Source organism: Bubalus bubalis, chromosome 3 (genome assembly GCF_019923935.1).
Source record: "Bubalus bubalis isolate 160015118507 breed Murrah chromosome 3, NDDB_SH_1, whole genome shotgun sequence".
In the NCBI taxonomy this organism is placed as follows: domain Eukaryota; kingdom Metazoa; phylum Chordata; class Mammalia; order Artiodactyla; family Bovidae; genus Bubalus; species Bubalus bubalis.
In genome coordinates, this window is record NC_059159.1 from 12,808,862 (window position 1) to 12,823,692 (window position 14,831).

The window sequence follows — 14,831 nt, forward strand, 5'->3', positions numbered from 1 at the left end:
GGACAATCTTCTGGCCGAGGAAATGGCAACCCCCTCCAGTATTCTTGCCTGGAGAATCCCATGGACAGAAGAGCCTGGTGGGCTGCAGTCCACGGGGTTGCAAAACACCAGACATGACTCAGCAACTGAGCCCAGCACAGCACTCCTAACCAGAGACAAGAGGAAAAGTTTAAATCTTCCCCAAAAGGATGATGTACATAGGAATGAGCACAACCGGATTCTTCCTCAGCTGCTTTGGAAATAAGGCGACACTGGACCAGGGCTTTCAAAATACCGAGGAAACGAGAAGCCCGGATTCTGGGGCTGTGAACCCAGCCTCAAAGCTCACAAACACAAAGCCCTGTTTAAACACACTCTTAGGGCCATGAGCCCTTGGAGGGTCTGCACTCCAAGACCTGCCCTGAAGTGGGGGTGCCGAGTGTCTGAGATGCCAGCAGACTTGTGCTCATGAACGTGGCCACATGCCTCGGGGAAGCTGCTCAACCAGAATAAGAGAGTAGAAGTCTACACATGTCAGCATAGGATGGGTGAGGGCTGGTCCACAAGGATCCCACCCACACCAGCACTGTCTCTGCCCACCTGCCGAGGATTTGCCCAGCCTGGGTCCACAGCCTATGGGACCTCTCCCCTAGTGGCCACAGATACCTCTTTGCCCCTTACTCTGCTCTACACCCTGCCAGCAGGTCACTTTAGGTTCTAGTGGAAGGGGACAGTCCACATGGCACTCAGTTGGCACCGTGGACCTCTTGGCTTCCTCATCCACCTCCAAACCACCGATAACTGTGGGGTCTCCCTTCTCCATACATCTTTGAGGCTTCTGCTCCCCCGTGGAAGGACCTTCAGACGCACTGCCCCCACCCCACTCCTGCCTTCCAGGGGGCTTTATTGGAAGTACAGGTCTCATGAGGGACGTCCTGCACTCAACAGAAACAAACTCTTTCTCCTGCCCCCAACCCCTGCCACAGCATCCCTGCTGGGTCTCTCTCTCCCAGCCTCTCTCCTCGGGGGTGCGGGGACAGAGCCAGGCCCATGCCTGCGCGTGCCCCTTTGTCTCAGGTCACCCTTGGCTCATGACTCCGCCGCCCCAGGTGTGAGCTCCCAGGACACATGCTGCCCGCAGCTGAGGCTGCACCTGCCCTCTGCCACAGGGAAGATGGAGCTGGGAGGATGTACGCAGGCAGGCTAGGCAGCGGGATGACATCAGCAGCCTTCCTCCGGGCGGGTCTGCAGGAAATCTGGGCGCTGCTGGTGAGAGCCCGGAAGCTAGCGAGGCTGGACATGGACCAAGGACTCCGGGTTCAAGTCAACAGCAGCTGCTTGCCTCCAGCAATTTGAAAAAAACGGAGCCTGGAGTCGAACAAAGGACAAAGAGTTGAAACACCTCTGTCCTTCCCCGCCCTTGTGACTCTCACACATTGCCCTTATTCCCCACTTTCAGAGTCTCAAAGAGAGACTTCTATCTTAGAGATTTTTATAAGCACCAAAACCATTTGTACAAGAGAAACGTACACACCCCTGTAAGGAAACTCCTGGCTTCCAGCACTTCTCTGAGGTCAGCACTTATTGGACTCTACCTTCTGGGAATGAGGGCACTCAGGTATGCCCCAGGGACACCTGTTTTGGCCACATAGTGTCTCTATACCCAGCCTGCTAGGACCCTCCGTGGGGAGGGAGATGGGAAGAGGGGCTCCTTCTGCTCAAGGGCTAATGAAGGACAATTTATAGTTTAAACTCTTTACCACTTGCTCCTATTCACTCTGGCTCCTTATCCCTGCTGGTGTCCCCAGCATGACTTCTATCTAGGTCGACCCAACTTGCATTTCTGAAAGCTGGAATCAGGCTCTGAGGATTCTCAATGGGCAGAGCTCGGCCCAGTGTCTGTGTGGGGGTGATGCACACAGCAGGGGACAGGCAGGTCCCCAGATCCATGTAGCGAGGTGAACACACCCGGCTCCCCAAAGGAGGATCTGTTCAGACGGAGCTTGAAAGGGGAGAACTCAGGCACTGGCTCTCTTGGAAAACTGCCACCTACCGTTTTCTTTAGAATGATCATCTAATGCCCTGGGCCTAATAAAAATATAATAAGGAATTCACTGTCAAGAAGCTCATCTTTTCCCCTGAACTCAGGACTGTTCCTGAAATTCAAGCTCAGTTCAGTTCAGTTCAGTCGCTCAGTCGTGTCCGACTCTTCGTGACCCCATGAACCGCAGTTTGCCAGGCCTCCCTGTCCATCACCAAGTCCCGGAGTCCACCCAAACCCATGTCCACTGTGTCGGTGATGCCATCCAAGCATCTCATCCTCTTTCATCCCCTTTTCCTCCTGCCTTCAATCTATCCCAGTATCAGGGTCTTTCCAAATGAGTCAGCTCTCCACATCAGGTGGCCAAAGTATTGGAGTTTCAGCTTCAATATCAGTCCTCCAATGAACACCCAGGAATGATCTCCTTTAGGATGGACTGGTTGGGTCTCCTTGACGTCCAAGGGACTTTCAAGAGTCTTCTCCAACACCACAGTTCAAAAGTATCAATTCTTCTGCACTCAGCTTTCTTTATAGTCCAACTCTCACATCCATACATGACTACTGGAAAAACCATAGCTTTGACTAGTCAGACCTTTCTTGGCAAAGTAATGTCTCTGCTTTTATGCGAAACTCGAGTGATTTCCCATAACTTGAGGTTTCCTTCCTGAATACAGGACCTGGGTATCAGACCTGAGGTGCATGGATTGTGAATCCTTCCCGCTTCCTCCTTTCCTGGCTCCGCCCTGGAATCATCATTCGGGTTTAATACAGGAGCTCGGACCTGTGCACAGACAGCCTGGATCTTCAGGCGTGGAGGAGCCGGTTACCCGGTCCAGGTGAGAGCTGGAGGGGTGGTGGCCGGGGCTCCTGGTGTAGGATCGCACTCAAATAGGGACTGGGTTGATGGAGATGGAGCGCTGAGCTCCCAGGCTCTGCGTTCAACCTCTCCGCTGAAGGAGGGAAAAAGACAAAGGCTTCCTGACCTGGTGGGGAACTGCGTCTCTGAGGGGCAGCTCCAGGCTTGACTCTGCCCTTGTCAGGAGGGGCAGAGAGTTGGCGTCTTGAGCTCCCTCATCTCCACCCATACGCACAAAACCTGCGTCCCAGACCACACCTGTGAACACCGGGACACCTGCTTTCCCGGACCACATCTGGGGTTAAACACTTTCAAGTCCAGGCCGACACTGCGACTCTCATACTTGTGCACACACACTCACTTTGATGCACATACACACTTGTGTGCACTCACAAGGGGCACACACGCACACTCAGCCCATTCACTCACAAACACTCATTAAAACAGAGCGAAACCTGGAGAGGGGCACTCCACTGACTCGTTCTATGCTCTCCTTTCATTTTTGGTTAAGCTGCAGCAGCAATCTCTAAATTCAGTTCACCACCCACTACTGGTGAATGATCTGCAATTTGAAAGCCAATTTCCACTCCCAGTGCCTGGGGAGCCAGAGCCCCTGGGAGGCCCTCATCCCCTGGGGCTAAACAGTGAAGGCGGTGAGGAGGTACAGGCCCCCACCCACCCGCGGAGGGTGCAACCAGCTGGTGCTTCTCAGAGGAAATGCCTTGTGAAAGAGAGTGAGAAGTAGCCCAGCTGATGGGCTGGCAGGTACTGATGGCCGAGAGAGCCGCAATGGTTTACAGAGTCAGCCCTCAGGCCTGCAGGAACTTGTTACTGCCCAGTAGGGATCCCTCCAGAGAAGGCAATGACAACCCAGTCCAGTAATCTTACCTGGAAAATCCCATGGATGGAGGAGCCTGGTGAGCTGCAGTCTATGGGGTCCAACAGAATTGGACACGACTGAAGTGACTTAGCAGCAGCAGCAGCAGCAGCACCAGGGACCCTCCATTCTGGCCATAGCAGCAGGGACAGGACACAGCAAAAGCTCCCAGGACTGGGGCATCCCTTCCCTCTGAGCCAGGGTTGGGGCTCCGTTTCAGTGTCTCCTGAAGGTGGTTGGTCGCCTCCCTCCACACTGTTGGTGAAAGGCCTGCCTGGACAGCAGGGTGCTCACCCTCCCATGTAAATATCCAGGTACATACACGTTACCACTGAGCCTTTGTGTGGGAAACCTGGTCCAGCTTCTCCTGGTGCTGCAGGAATGGAGATCCCTGCTGACCGAGAACCCCTGTGCCCCTGGTCAGCTGATAGCCTCGAGCCACATACCTGCTGCCTCAGTTTCCCCAAGGTCCTGTGGAAGGACAAAGTGCTGGCAACGGCATGCACTTTCCAAGGTGTTCCGCTGACTCCCAAATGTGATCAGGTCCCCAGTGACAGCACAAACCCCAGCTGTGTGCCCCGGCTTAATACACGGAGATACCAGCAGCTGTGACAGTGATCTGAGAGAATGGTGAATTGTTGCCTCACTTTTCCCAACTCCAGAAACCTCAGGGCCCTCCAGGTCTTGCCCCATGCATGCAGTCTTCCTGTAGCACCCCCGACCCTCTGCTTTCTCACCCCTCTCTTCCCCTGTTGTTCCCTGGCCTCTCTCTCTGCCATTTTCCTGTCCTTTGCTGCAAGAGACAAGAGGAGGGACTCAGGCAGAGGAGTGGAAATGCCAAACTTAAAAACCCATATGAATTTCAGATAATGAATCACTTTGAAATTAAATATGTGGCAACAATTGCACAAAATATACCTATATTTAAAAATAAGACAGCAGTGGAACCCCAGACTGATAAAGCCGGCCAAGGTGCCTGAGGACACGGGGAGCTCCTCTCATCCCCAGTCGAGCTCCTCCAGCCCAGACCAGCTGCCCCCATCCCCATTCCAGCTCCTCCATCCTCAGACCAGACGCTCCTTCCCAGTCCAGCTCATCCATCCCCAGGTCCAGCTCTTTGCAGACACCCCTTCTGCACTCTATAAGGTGGAAAAGTCTGTGTCTCCGATGTACAGATTTGGTTTAGATGAGACTGGTCTATGGTTTCAAGGATCTACCCCAACCTGGAGTTCTTCCTAGCTCCTAGGCTGTATAATCTGACAATGAGGAGCCAGGTCCAAGGTGGTTGGAGTTTGGGGACAGAGACTGGTGGGAAGGGACCCTGGCATCCCTGTCCAGATTCTAGAACCCTCCAGAGCCCTTCCCAGTGAGAATCTCAGGGAGCTCATGACGTTGGACTGAGAGGTTCGTGTGTGTGAGGGCAGAGCCCCGCCATGGCCTGGGTAAGGCCCAAGGAAGACTGGAGGTTTGGGGGCAGTGGAAAGAGCGGCAGGGAGTCCCCACTGGTGCCCGTCTGGGAGCCCGCACTTCAGCAGCCTTGGATAACACGACAGAAGATGGCCAGGGCTCACCTGTGCACAGGCCATACTCCCTCAGGAGGACTCCAAGTGGTGGTAGAAAGTCTGTGAGTGTCAGCACGGCTGCAGGGAAATATCCTTCCTTGTCTCTTCCAGCTTCTGGCGGCTCTGGCGTCCCTTGGCTTGTGGCCACATCCCTCCAGTCTGTGCCTCTGCCAGCTCCAGGCCTCTCCCTTGTCTGTTTCTGACAAATTTCTCTCTTTTTACAAGAAAGCCAGACACATTATTTTCGGGCCCTCACTGCTCTAATACAAATTCCTCTTTATTTATGGCTGCAAAGGCTCTATTTCCAATAAGGTCACCTTCACAGATTCTGGGTGGACATGTGTTTTGGGGCCACGTTTCACCCTTCCCTGATGGATCAGTGGTAAAGAAAGTGCCTGCCAATGCAGGAGAGGTGAGTTTGATCCCTGAGTCGGGAAGATCCCCTAGAGAAGGAAATGGCAACCCACTCCAATATTCTTGCAAGGGAAATCCCATGGACAGCAGAGCCTGGTGGGCTCCAGTACATGGGGTTGCAAAGAGTCAGACACGGCTTAGTGACTAAAGAGCAACATTCACCCTTGTACATACAGTACAGAGGGTGAGAAGAGAGAGACAGTAATGGGCTGTCTAACCTGATTCCACGTATGTAAAATCACATACATCTGTGTGCACAGAACACGTGTCTCTCAGGTGACGTCTTTCTTCCTCAACTACAAATGTTGTACTTAAGTGAGAAAAGAAGGCTGTCCTTCTGACAGTAAATTAGGAATAGAAGCAAGTTTAGAAAATCAAGGGAAGCCAGAGACAGCAGCACCAGTCACAGGGGTCTGGGGGCTGAGACTGTCCCTCGCCATGTCATTCTCCTTGTTTGACCCAGAGTCTCCTGGAGTCAGGACTGGGGCTGGTCACCAATGGCCCTCAGCTCCTGGAAGCGATTACATCCACACTTTCCTTTGCTCCTGGCCCTTCTGCGCAGTACCCAGCAAAGTGGAAAAGAAAAATCAGACACTGAATTCAAAACCAAAGGCTACCAAGTCCATGGCATTCTGGAAAAGGCAAAACTCTGGACAGAGTCAAAATATCAATGGTTGACATGAGTTGGGGGGAAGGATGGATGAATGGATGGAACACAGAGGATTTTTGAGCAGTGAAGCAACTTTTTGTTGTTGTTCAGTCGCTAAGTCACATCCCATTCTTTGTAACTCCAGGGATTGTAACCCGCCAGGCTCCTCTGTCCTCCTCTATCTCCTGAGTTTGCTCAAATTCATGTCCATTGAGTTGGTGATACTATCTAACCATCTCATCCTCTGTGTAGTACCTAATGGTAGCTACATGTCATTATGAAAAGTGAAAGTGTTAGTCACTGAGTCATGTCTGAGTCTGTCCATGGAATTCCCCAGGAAAGGCTACTGGAGTTGGTGCCATTTCCTACTCCAGAGGATCTCCCTGACCCAGGGATTGAACCCTCATCTCTTGTGTCTCCTGCATCGGCAGGCAGATTCTTTACCACTGTGCCGTCTGGGAAGCCCAAATGTCAGTTTTACTGGATGCCAAAGCCCGAGATGAGCATTTGTTTCAGAGGAAGTGAAAGTTCAGCTTTCCGGACTGTAACCCACGAGTTCCACAATACTCTTGTTGTTGATAAAAGCAAATCTGGAGAGTGGACCAAATGTCCCCGAATGCCAATCCTCAGAATGCAAGAGTGGAAGAGGGGCAGGGAGCATCCAAGGTGGTCTTAGGCTGGTGTCAGGGTCAAGTGGCCACACGAGATGCTGTGTGTCATGACTGTCTCCACAGGACACATGGCTCAGGGAGTTTGCATGTTTTATATAAAATTCAAGATAACCCCAGCAATATAAATGCACTTGTGTCCCAGGGACTTGTTTCCTGTCTCATCTGTTTCTCATCTGTCTGACAGTGGTCCCACTGCAGACATTATAAAGGTGTCGAGAAGGGTCATGACACAGTTGGGTCAGGGAGGAGCTTGGGGACCCTCGCCCACCCTGGCCAGGGTGCAGCCCCTCTCACTGGCTTCCCAAGGAGCCTAAGGGAACTCTGATTCATCAGCTTTCCTTCCTCCAGGGAGTGTCCCAGAAACCAGTAAGGAGGACAAGGGACCCCTTAAAACTCATCCACGTCCTGCTGGCCATGCTGACGTCAGCATCCACTCTCCTCGCTCCCAGGATGTTCTGGGTCCTCTTGTTCTTGGCTACCTTCAGGAGTGCTCAGAGTGGAAGTAAATGCATGGTCCCAACTCTGCCTGTGGGGGAAAGGGGCGGGTGGAGGGGGCGGGGAATGCAGCAGGGGCAAGATGGGTGTGGGAAGAGAGACCTAGATCAGGCCAGGAGGGGCCCAGGCTCCAGGTAGTGCCAGTGACCCCAGGAAGGGCAGTCAGTGGATGGCCTGAGGTCCAGCCATGACCCACACGTGTGACTTTCCCCGCACAGCATGGGACAACCCCAAGTGCACCAAGGGTGTGGTTTCTGTGTCGAGGGGCAAGCCAGCCACGATGAGCTGCGGCATCTCCAATGCCTTCTCCCACATCAACGTCTCCGTGAAAGTGAACTCCACGGCACCCTGGAAGCTCATCTGCAGTGTAAAGCCTCCAGGAGACTTCTGCCAGGATGGATGGGATCTCTGGATTTGGGAGGGCCAGGCATACCTAGTAACTGATAAAGCCCAGGTCACCCAGGCAGGGCAGTACAAGTGGACTCTGCAGGGACGCCAGATAAATACCGAAATCACCACACTGACCGTCGTAGGTGAGCAGGGCGGGGTGCGGGGTATTGACCCCCAAGAGCTTCTGTTTTTGGCGGGCAGGAGTGCGGAGCAACTAGGGAGGAGTGATTCCTGCCCACCTGGGGTGCCCAGAGCCACGGAGATGAGGCCTGAAGAGGACTTCCACCCTGCCCCACCCACGCCACGGCTGTGCCCTCTCAGAGCTTCTCAGGGCAGCCCCGGCACGTGTGCCTGCTCACTGTCCCCTTGTGCTCAGGAAGCTGGCACCTTCCCGCCCTAAACACCACTTATCCCCCCACCCCAACCCCTTGCTTTGCTGCAAACTCCCCAAGTCACCGTCGCTCCCTCCCCGCCCTCTCTTGTTCATGCACACTCAGACACCCTGAGCGCTGGGGACAGGAAGCAGGGGTCCAGCTTTGCCCCGGACAAGGAACAGTGGGAGGAGCTGAGAAGGCACCCCTCAGCCTAGCCGGGCCCTGGGCGGGGAACCCAGTGGGGCCTTCATGAACTCCTGTATCGAGGGCTCATCTGATACCTGGGGCGGACGGGCTGTGTCAGGGCAGGCTCTGGGCAGGCCCCCGCCAACCTGCCCTGTGTCTCTTTGGCAGACTCGCATTGCCTGCCTCTCACACCTTCCGCAGGTAGGTGTTCCTATCTTCATCCTGGGCTACAGGAGGGGAGCCCCCAGAAAGCCCCCTTGGGTCTTCCCTCCACAGACACCCTCACCCTCTGTACCTGGAGCCCTGCCCATCCCATGCACCCATGCCCCTGCCATTCTCCCACCCATGGGCTTCCCAACCACAGGCGATGTCCCCCTCGAGGGTGCCCCCAAGGTGATGGAGGCTCCTGCACAGGTGAACAAAGGAGGGAGGGCCCGGTCCCTCCCATTTTTCGCAGGTTGGCATGTGAACATACCCCATTCGGATCTTAATCTTGAATACACTGAGCCAGATCCGGTTAATCTTCCCGATCCTTGCCCTGGGTGTCCTCCTCAGCCTGCTGATTTGCACACTGGCCTAGTGCCGAAGGTGTGGCTCCCTGAACTTCAAGCTCCAGAAGGTATTGGCCGCTGAGCCTAGTCTGTGGGCTGGGGAGGGGTAGGGTCATCCCACATCCGGCGTAGACACTCTGCCCCATGGTCTCATACCCACCGAGACTAGTGAGAGAATGGGGAGCGTTTGAGGTCCTAGAGAGCCAGAACCGCTGCCCCAGAGGACCCCAGCCAGCAAATGCAGTCCCAGTCCCAGAACGCAGATGCCCCACCACAGACAGGCCACGGAGTCCACACCACCCCAGGACCCCCTAGGGGATGGCATGGGGGCTTCCTGCTTCTTCCAGGAGACCTAGATGTGTGGGTGGGGGATGTTCCTACAGGACGCACTTGTAGGCAAAGGTGTCTTGCGTGGCTCTCATCCCTCCCATCCTCCCCTCTTCCCCAAGTAAGGAGGCTCTGAGCCTGGGGTGGGGAGCTGTGAGCACCGTGGGCACTGGACTCTGCAGAGGGGACGTGCAGGGAAGAGCAGGCTGAGGACTAGGAAGCTTGGCAACTTCCTGGCGTCTTCCTGGTGGACATGCCAGGGAGGGCTCCTTAGCAGGTTCTGCGGCCCAAAGTGCAAAAATCTCACGTTCCATAGCGCTTGACCTAACAGGACCCTCCCCTCCTCCACCCCACCCAGGCCTGGGCTCCTCCCCAGGGCAGGAGTGCCACGCTTCGGCCACCTGGGAGATGCCCCAGTCTGGGGTCCTCAGCTGATCATGGACACCCTCTTGTCTTTAGAACATGAATAAGAACCAGTTTGAGGGACTTTCTAGGAAGCACTTGAGGAACCAAAATGAGGATATCAGTGACCTGAGATGATGCATGAAGCCTCCTCCACCACGCCCAAAGTGTAGAGCAGCCCCTCTGGATGGGAGGCCGGACAGCTGGCTGCTGGTGGAATCTGTGTCCAATCTCCCTGGTCTTCCCCAGCCCTGGGGCTCCCCTCTCTGCCACCTGCCCCACGTGCTGCCCCTTCCTGTTCCCAAACCACATCCCAAACCATATATGCCAGATGTCCTTACAAGCAAAACTATGCAACCCCACTGAGTGTATTCTTTGTCGGTTTTTTGGAGGTGGGCTGGGACGTCTTTTTTTCTTCCTTTCCTCTTTTGTTCCCTTTTGATTTGATGACTTTCGTTATGCACTTGAATTCCTTTTTCTTTTGAGTGTGTATATCTATGATAATGACTTCTGGTCTGTGGTGACCATGAGATTTCGATACAGCAGTCTACATATACGTGCAGGAGGGTTTTCAGTTGCTCATCTCTTCCTTTCCAGTGCATTTCGAATGTCCTACGTGCGTCCTCTCCTCCTCTCGTGATTACTGGTTTTGACCTCTTGTTTCTGTGCGTGGATGGTGTCCTACTTCTACTGCATGTTTGCCTTTACTGGTGAGCCCTCTTATTTCATCCTTTTCCTGTTTCTCGTTGTGGCCTTTTCCTTTCAGCGCAGAGAAGTTCCTTTAAAGATAGAGCTGGTTGGTGGTTCATTGAATATTTCTTAAAAGGTACATATAATGTGATAAAAAGAAGGTTTTCTAGAAGTGCTACCTTCCGTGCTTTGCAAAACGTCCACATTGCTAATCCTCAAGATGACTACACTAAACCTAGGAGCGAATCATCGAATGAGCTGAGAAATATATCCTTAAGTGGAGACAATAAATATCTGAAAGAAGCGCTGTGAGTCTCACAAGTTAAAAAGTCCCAATGAGGGCTTCCCTGGTGGTCCAGTGGTTAAGAATTTGCCTTGCAATGCAGGGGATGCGGGTTCGATCCCTGGTGAGGGAATTAAGATCCCAAGTGCTGTGTGGCAGCTAAGCCTACATGCCACAACTAGAGAGCCCATGAGACCCGACACAGCCAAATAAATATATATTTAAAAAAAAAAAAAAAAAAGGAGCCCAAGTACATGCAAAAGGCCAGATATCTGGGAGTCCTCACTCACCATGAAGAATCTCAGATTGGATCAATTCACGGTGCCTGGCAACTGTGTTCTCACAGGAAGGTAACGATCCCAGAACAGCTTTGGTGGCACCTAGAGTCCAGATCTAGAACTGACTGTATTTGCATCTCCCAGGTTAAAGAAAGGTTCGTGCCAGAAATGCTGGGTTTGTTCCACACCCTGGGCCAGGCCCCTCAGACACAGTGGGCACGGCTGTAGGACCGCCATGCTTTGGGGGTCATGGAAATCTGTTCCGTTTGGCCTAAAAGAAACCAAAGGTGTTGATGCTTTGAAAGTCATTCAAAGGTCATTTTAATATTGCTATTACGGTGGGATGGGCTCACTTTAAGTCATTCAGCCCCTGCACACCCAAGGCAGGAAACCTAGAAAGAAATACTGTGTCTGGGTCTTTGACTAATTTTAATTTTCGACTTGTTGCTTATCTGTACGTTCAAGGATTTCTCTAAAGGAAGTTTAGCTCTGAGTCCTTGCAGTGCCCTAGAGACCCTTCCCCCCAAGCCCCCCTTGCTCGTCCTCAGCCACACTGGCCCTCTGGCAGGCCCTCAGAAACCCCAGGCACTCTCTGGCCCTGGGGACCATGCATGTGCTGATGCCTCTGCTTGGAACCCTGTTCCCAGATGTGCCACCTGACCCTCTCTCACCTCCTCAGCCCTTTACTCCTGTGGCCCCTGAGGTTCGGCACCCCTCTCCCAACAGGTGCTGTGTGTCCTGCGGCAGGTCTGCTGGTCCTTTCCTGGAGTCGTCTCCAGTCCCCGGGGCTCTCGTTCGTCTCACCCTCTGCCCGTGGCACTGGCGCTGGCACACGCGGGCGCCCAGGGAGTGCTGGTGATGAACAAAGGCAGGACGAGGTTGGAATGGGGTGTGTTTGACAAGCCTGATGTTTTTTTGGTTGCTGCCAAAGGTTTGCTAGGATCCTCTGGGCCTTTGGCAAGATTCTGCCCCTGAAATAGATACCCCCTCATGCAAGAAGTGTCTGTAGGTAGGTGGACAGCCCCTGCCAGGGGCGCTCACCTAGCAAACCTAAACTGCCCCCACCCCAAAACCCACCCAGGACCCCGAAGCATCAGCACAGAAGCGTCCAGTCAGAGGAGGGGGTCTCCAGGGAGGAAATCTCTTAGGGCTGTCTGGCCATGCGTGGGCCACGCGTGAACCACACCCACACACCCAGCACACACACATGTGGCTTTGGGCCAACACTGGAAGCTTGGCCCTCTAGCCCAAGGCTGCCAGGACAGAGAAACGTCTTCCTCTTCCTGGTTGCTCAGAGTCTGTCTCCTCTTCAAGCACCTCTGAGCCCTCGGGCTCAGGGTCCAGGCATAGGTCTCCCTCTGCCCTGAGGGCTGCTCACCAGGACCCTGGTGCCCCAACATACTGGATGTAGCCTGGCTGGGCGGTCTCCAGCCCTTGCACCCACAGGAAAGACAATCGTGAGTCACACGGCAGCCACAACCTGGGCACATGCCCCGGGCCTTTCCCTACGACCACACCCAGCCCCCAGGCTGCAGTGGTGACTGACTTGATACTCCAAGTTTCTGGACATAAATCAAGTCCCAGCAGAAAGTGAACCAGAAGACCAGGACATCTGGAAGCTGACCCCCATCCCCACCTGGGGACCCCCTTGTCTTTCTACTGGTCCTGCCCCTGCCCATTCTTGCCCTCCTTTCTCCTCTCCCTGGTGTGCAAGCGGGGCAGAGGGGCAGGATCACCAGGCTACCAGTGTTATCCTAACTAGACACTCCTGTGAGAAAGTCAGCCCTGAGCTTCTGAGGGGGGCAGGGACAGCTTGTGAGTTATCCTGGATGATCTGGAGGGGTCTCTGACAGGGACTCGACCTGAAGGCCATATGGCCGGCCCCCAGCTCCTCCCTAGGCTTGCCCTAGAATGTGGCCGGAAGGCTCGCTCCAACCTGGAGCTCATGCACACCAAGAGGGGCTCTCCAAGGAAATTAACACAAAATCACCAGTACAAGTCCTGGGACAGAAGCAAATGCTTATTTGGAACGAGAAAAGAAATCACACATTTTATAAAGCATCCAAAATATCCAGGAAGTAACAATAGTTTAAAATTAACTGACACTACAGACCATTCTTTTTTTTTTTTTTTTTTTTTTTTTGGCTGCATAATTTCACTGTCTCCTCTTTGGTGGCCTCTTCAGATGACCACAAAAGAGCACAGAGAAATGTCATTCTTATGAAAGCACAAGTCTGGCCTAGAAGAAGATGTTGATGATGGACCAGGATGGGCTTGGCCTGCTGGGGGTGTGAAACAAGTGCCTTGGCTCCCTACAAACACAGGAATTTCAGAAAATTCTAGTTTTGAAAAGTCTCACACAGAAAGAAAGATGGGCAGCAGGGGATGGGGGTGGGGGTGGGGGTGGAGTTGGTGCAGTTATAATTGTGTCTGACTGCATCGTGGAGAGCAGTCCTGGAAGTGAAATGTGTGTTGACCAGCATGGACAAGTACCACGGCCTCTGCCAACAATCTCACATCTTATACACCTCAGCTGACGCTGCCAGGCACCGAAGGACACGGGTCCCTTTCGTCCACCCCTTGAACCACACATCTCACAGCTTCCTGTCATGAAGCCAGAGAGCCTGCCCAGAGCAGGGGGCGTGTAGGAAGAAATCTGTACCTGGAGGCCAGAATGAATTGCAAATTTAGTGGTTTAAGACAACAGCAATTTATTTTTTCACAATTCTGGAGGCCAGAAAATCAAAACCAGCATAGGGTTGGTGCTTCCTGGAGGCTCCGAGGGAGAACCTGCCCCAGGCTTCTTCCAGCTCCTGGTGGTGGTGGCGATGCATGCTTCCTGGGCTTGTGGCCACGTCTCTACACTCTCTGCCCATCACCACATGGCCTTCTCCCAGCATCCAAAATCGTCTCTCCTTATAGGGACATCAGTCGTATCGGGATTAAGGCCAGACAGGATGGTTTTGTCTTGACTACATCTGCAAAGACCCTGACTCCAAATAAGGTTCCATTCACAGGTCCGGGTGGATATGAATTTGGGGGAGTACCATTCACCCTTGGGCTTCCCTGGTGCCTCAGCAGTAAAGAACCCTCCTGCAATGCAAGAGCCGTAAGAGACATGAGTTCGATCCCTGGGTCAGGAAAATCCCCTGGAGGAGAGCATGGCAACCCACTCCAGTATTCTTGCCTGGAGAATCCCCAGGACAGAGAAACCTGGTGGGCTATGGTCCATGGGGTCACAAAGAGTCAGACATGCCTGAAGTGACTAAGCAGCTAACCATTCCTCTCCCAGGTAGATAGCAAAACCTTCATCAATCTTAGAGACACTGGCAGACCCATCAGTAGACCTATCAAATCAACTAAATGTATCCTCAGGTCAATTTCCTGTGAGCCACGTCTCAGAGATGCTCTGGGCCAGACTGAGGCCGCCTGACACGCAAGCAGACTGGAGAGAGACAGGGGTCCGGATCACTGCGGTTACACATCTTCACCAAGTTTTACCTCATACGCGATGCCCCAGGCCTTGGGAGCGTCTGAGGCCTGATGTCAGAACCACATAGTAAAACTGCCTCGGCCCACTGGATAGGATGTTTCCAGGAGATGGTGTCCACACTGTGTTCCAGCTCAAACCCCCTACACACAACTTCTAGACACTGAGAGTGGATGGTTATTCCTATACAGCAGGTGTGATGGGCCCAGATCCTTGAAGGGCAGCACAGATCCCAGGTCAAAGGCCCACCTCTACCCCACATCCTGAAGCTTCCCCGAGAGTCTGCTGAGGGTCTCTCGACCATCAGAACTGAGAC

General features: G+C 53.6%; 1 protein-coding gene across 5 annotated transcripts; it reads left to right on the forward strand.

Annotated features, from left to right (window-relative positions):
• Nucleotides 1-1,419: 1,419 nt before the first annotated feature.
• LOC102412023 (secreted and transmembrane protein 1A-like) lies at nucleotides 1,420-10,134 on the forward strand. 5 transcript variants are annotated; one of them, XM_025279775.3, is made up of 7 exons: nucleotides 1,420-1,597; nucleotides 2,695-2,856; nucleotides 7,398-7,551; nucleotides 7,763-8,077; nucleotides 8,663-8,695; nucleotides 8,859-9,113; nucleotides 9,832-10,134. In XM_025279775.3, exons 3-7 carry the CDS (start codon nucleotides 7,464-7,466, stop codon nucleotides 9,840-9,842), a joined length of 702 nt encoding a protein of 233 aa, XP_025135560.2. In that variant the 5' UTR covers nucleotides 1,420-1,597; nucleotides 2,695-2,856; nucleotides 7,398-7,463; the 3' UTR covers nucleotides 9,843-10,134. The 5 variants fall into 5 exon arrangements, with proteins under 5 accessions (XP_025135560.2, XP_045020707.1, XP_044794662.2 ...); XM_045164772.1 differs by having other exon boundaries at nucleotides 1,420-1,552; XM_044938727.2 differs by having other exon boundaries at nucleotides 1,429-1,597; nucleotides 8,919-9,113.
• Nucleotides 10,135-14,831: the final 4,697 nt, after the last annotated feature.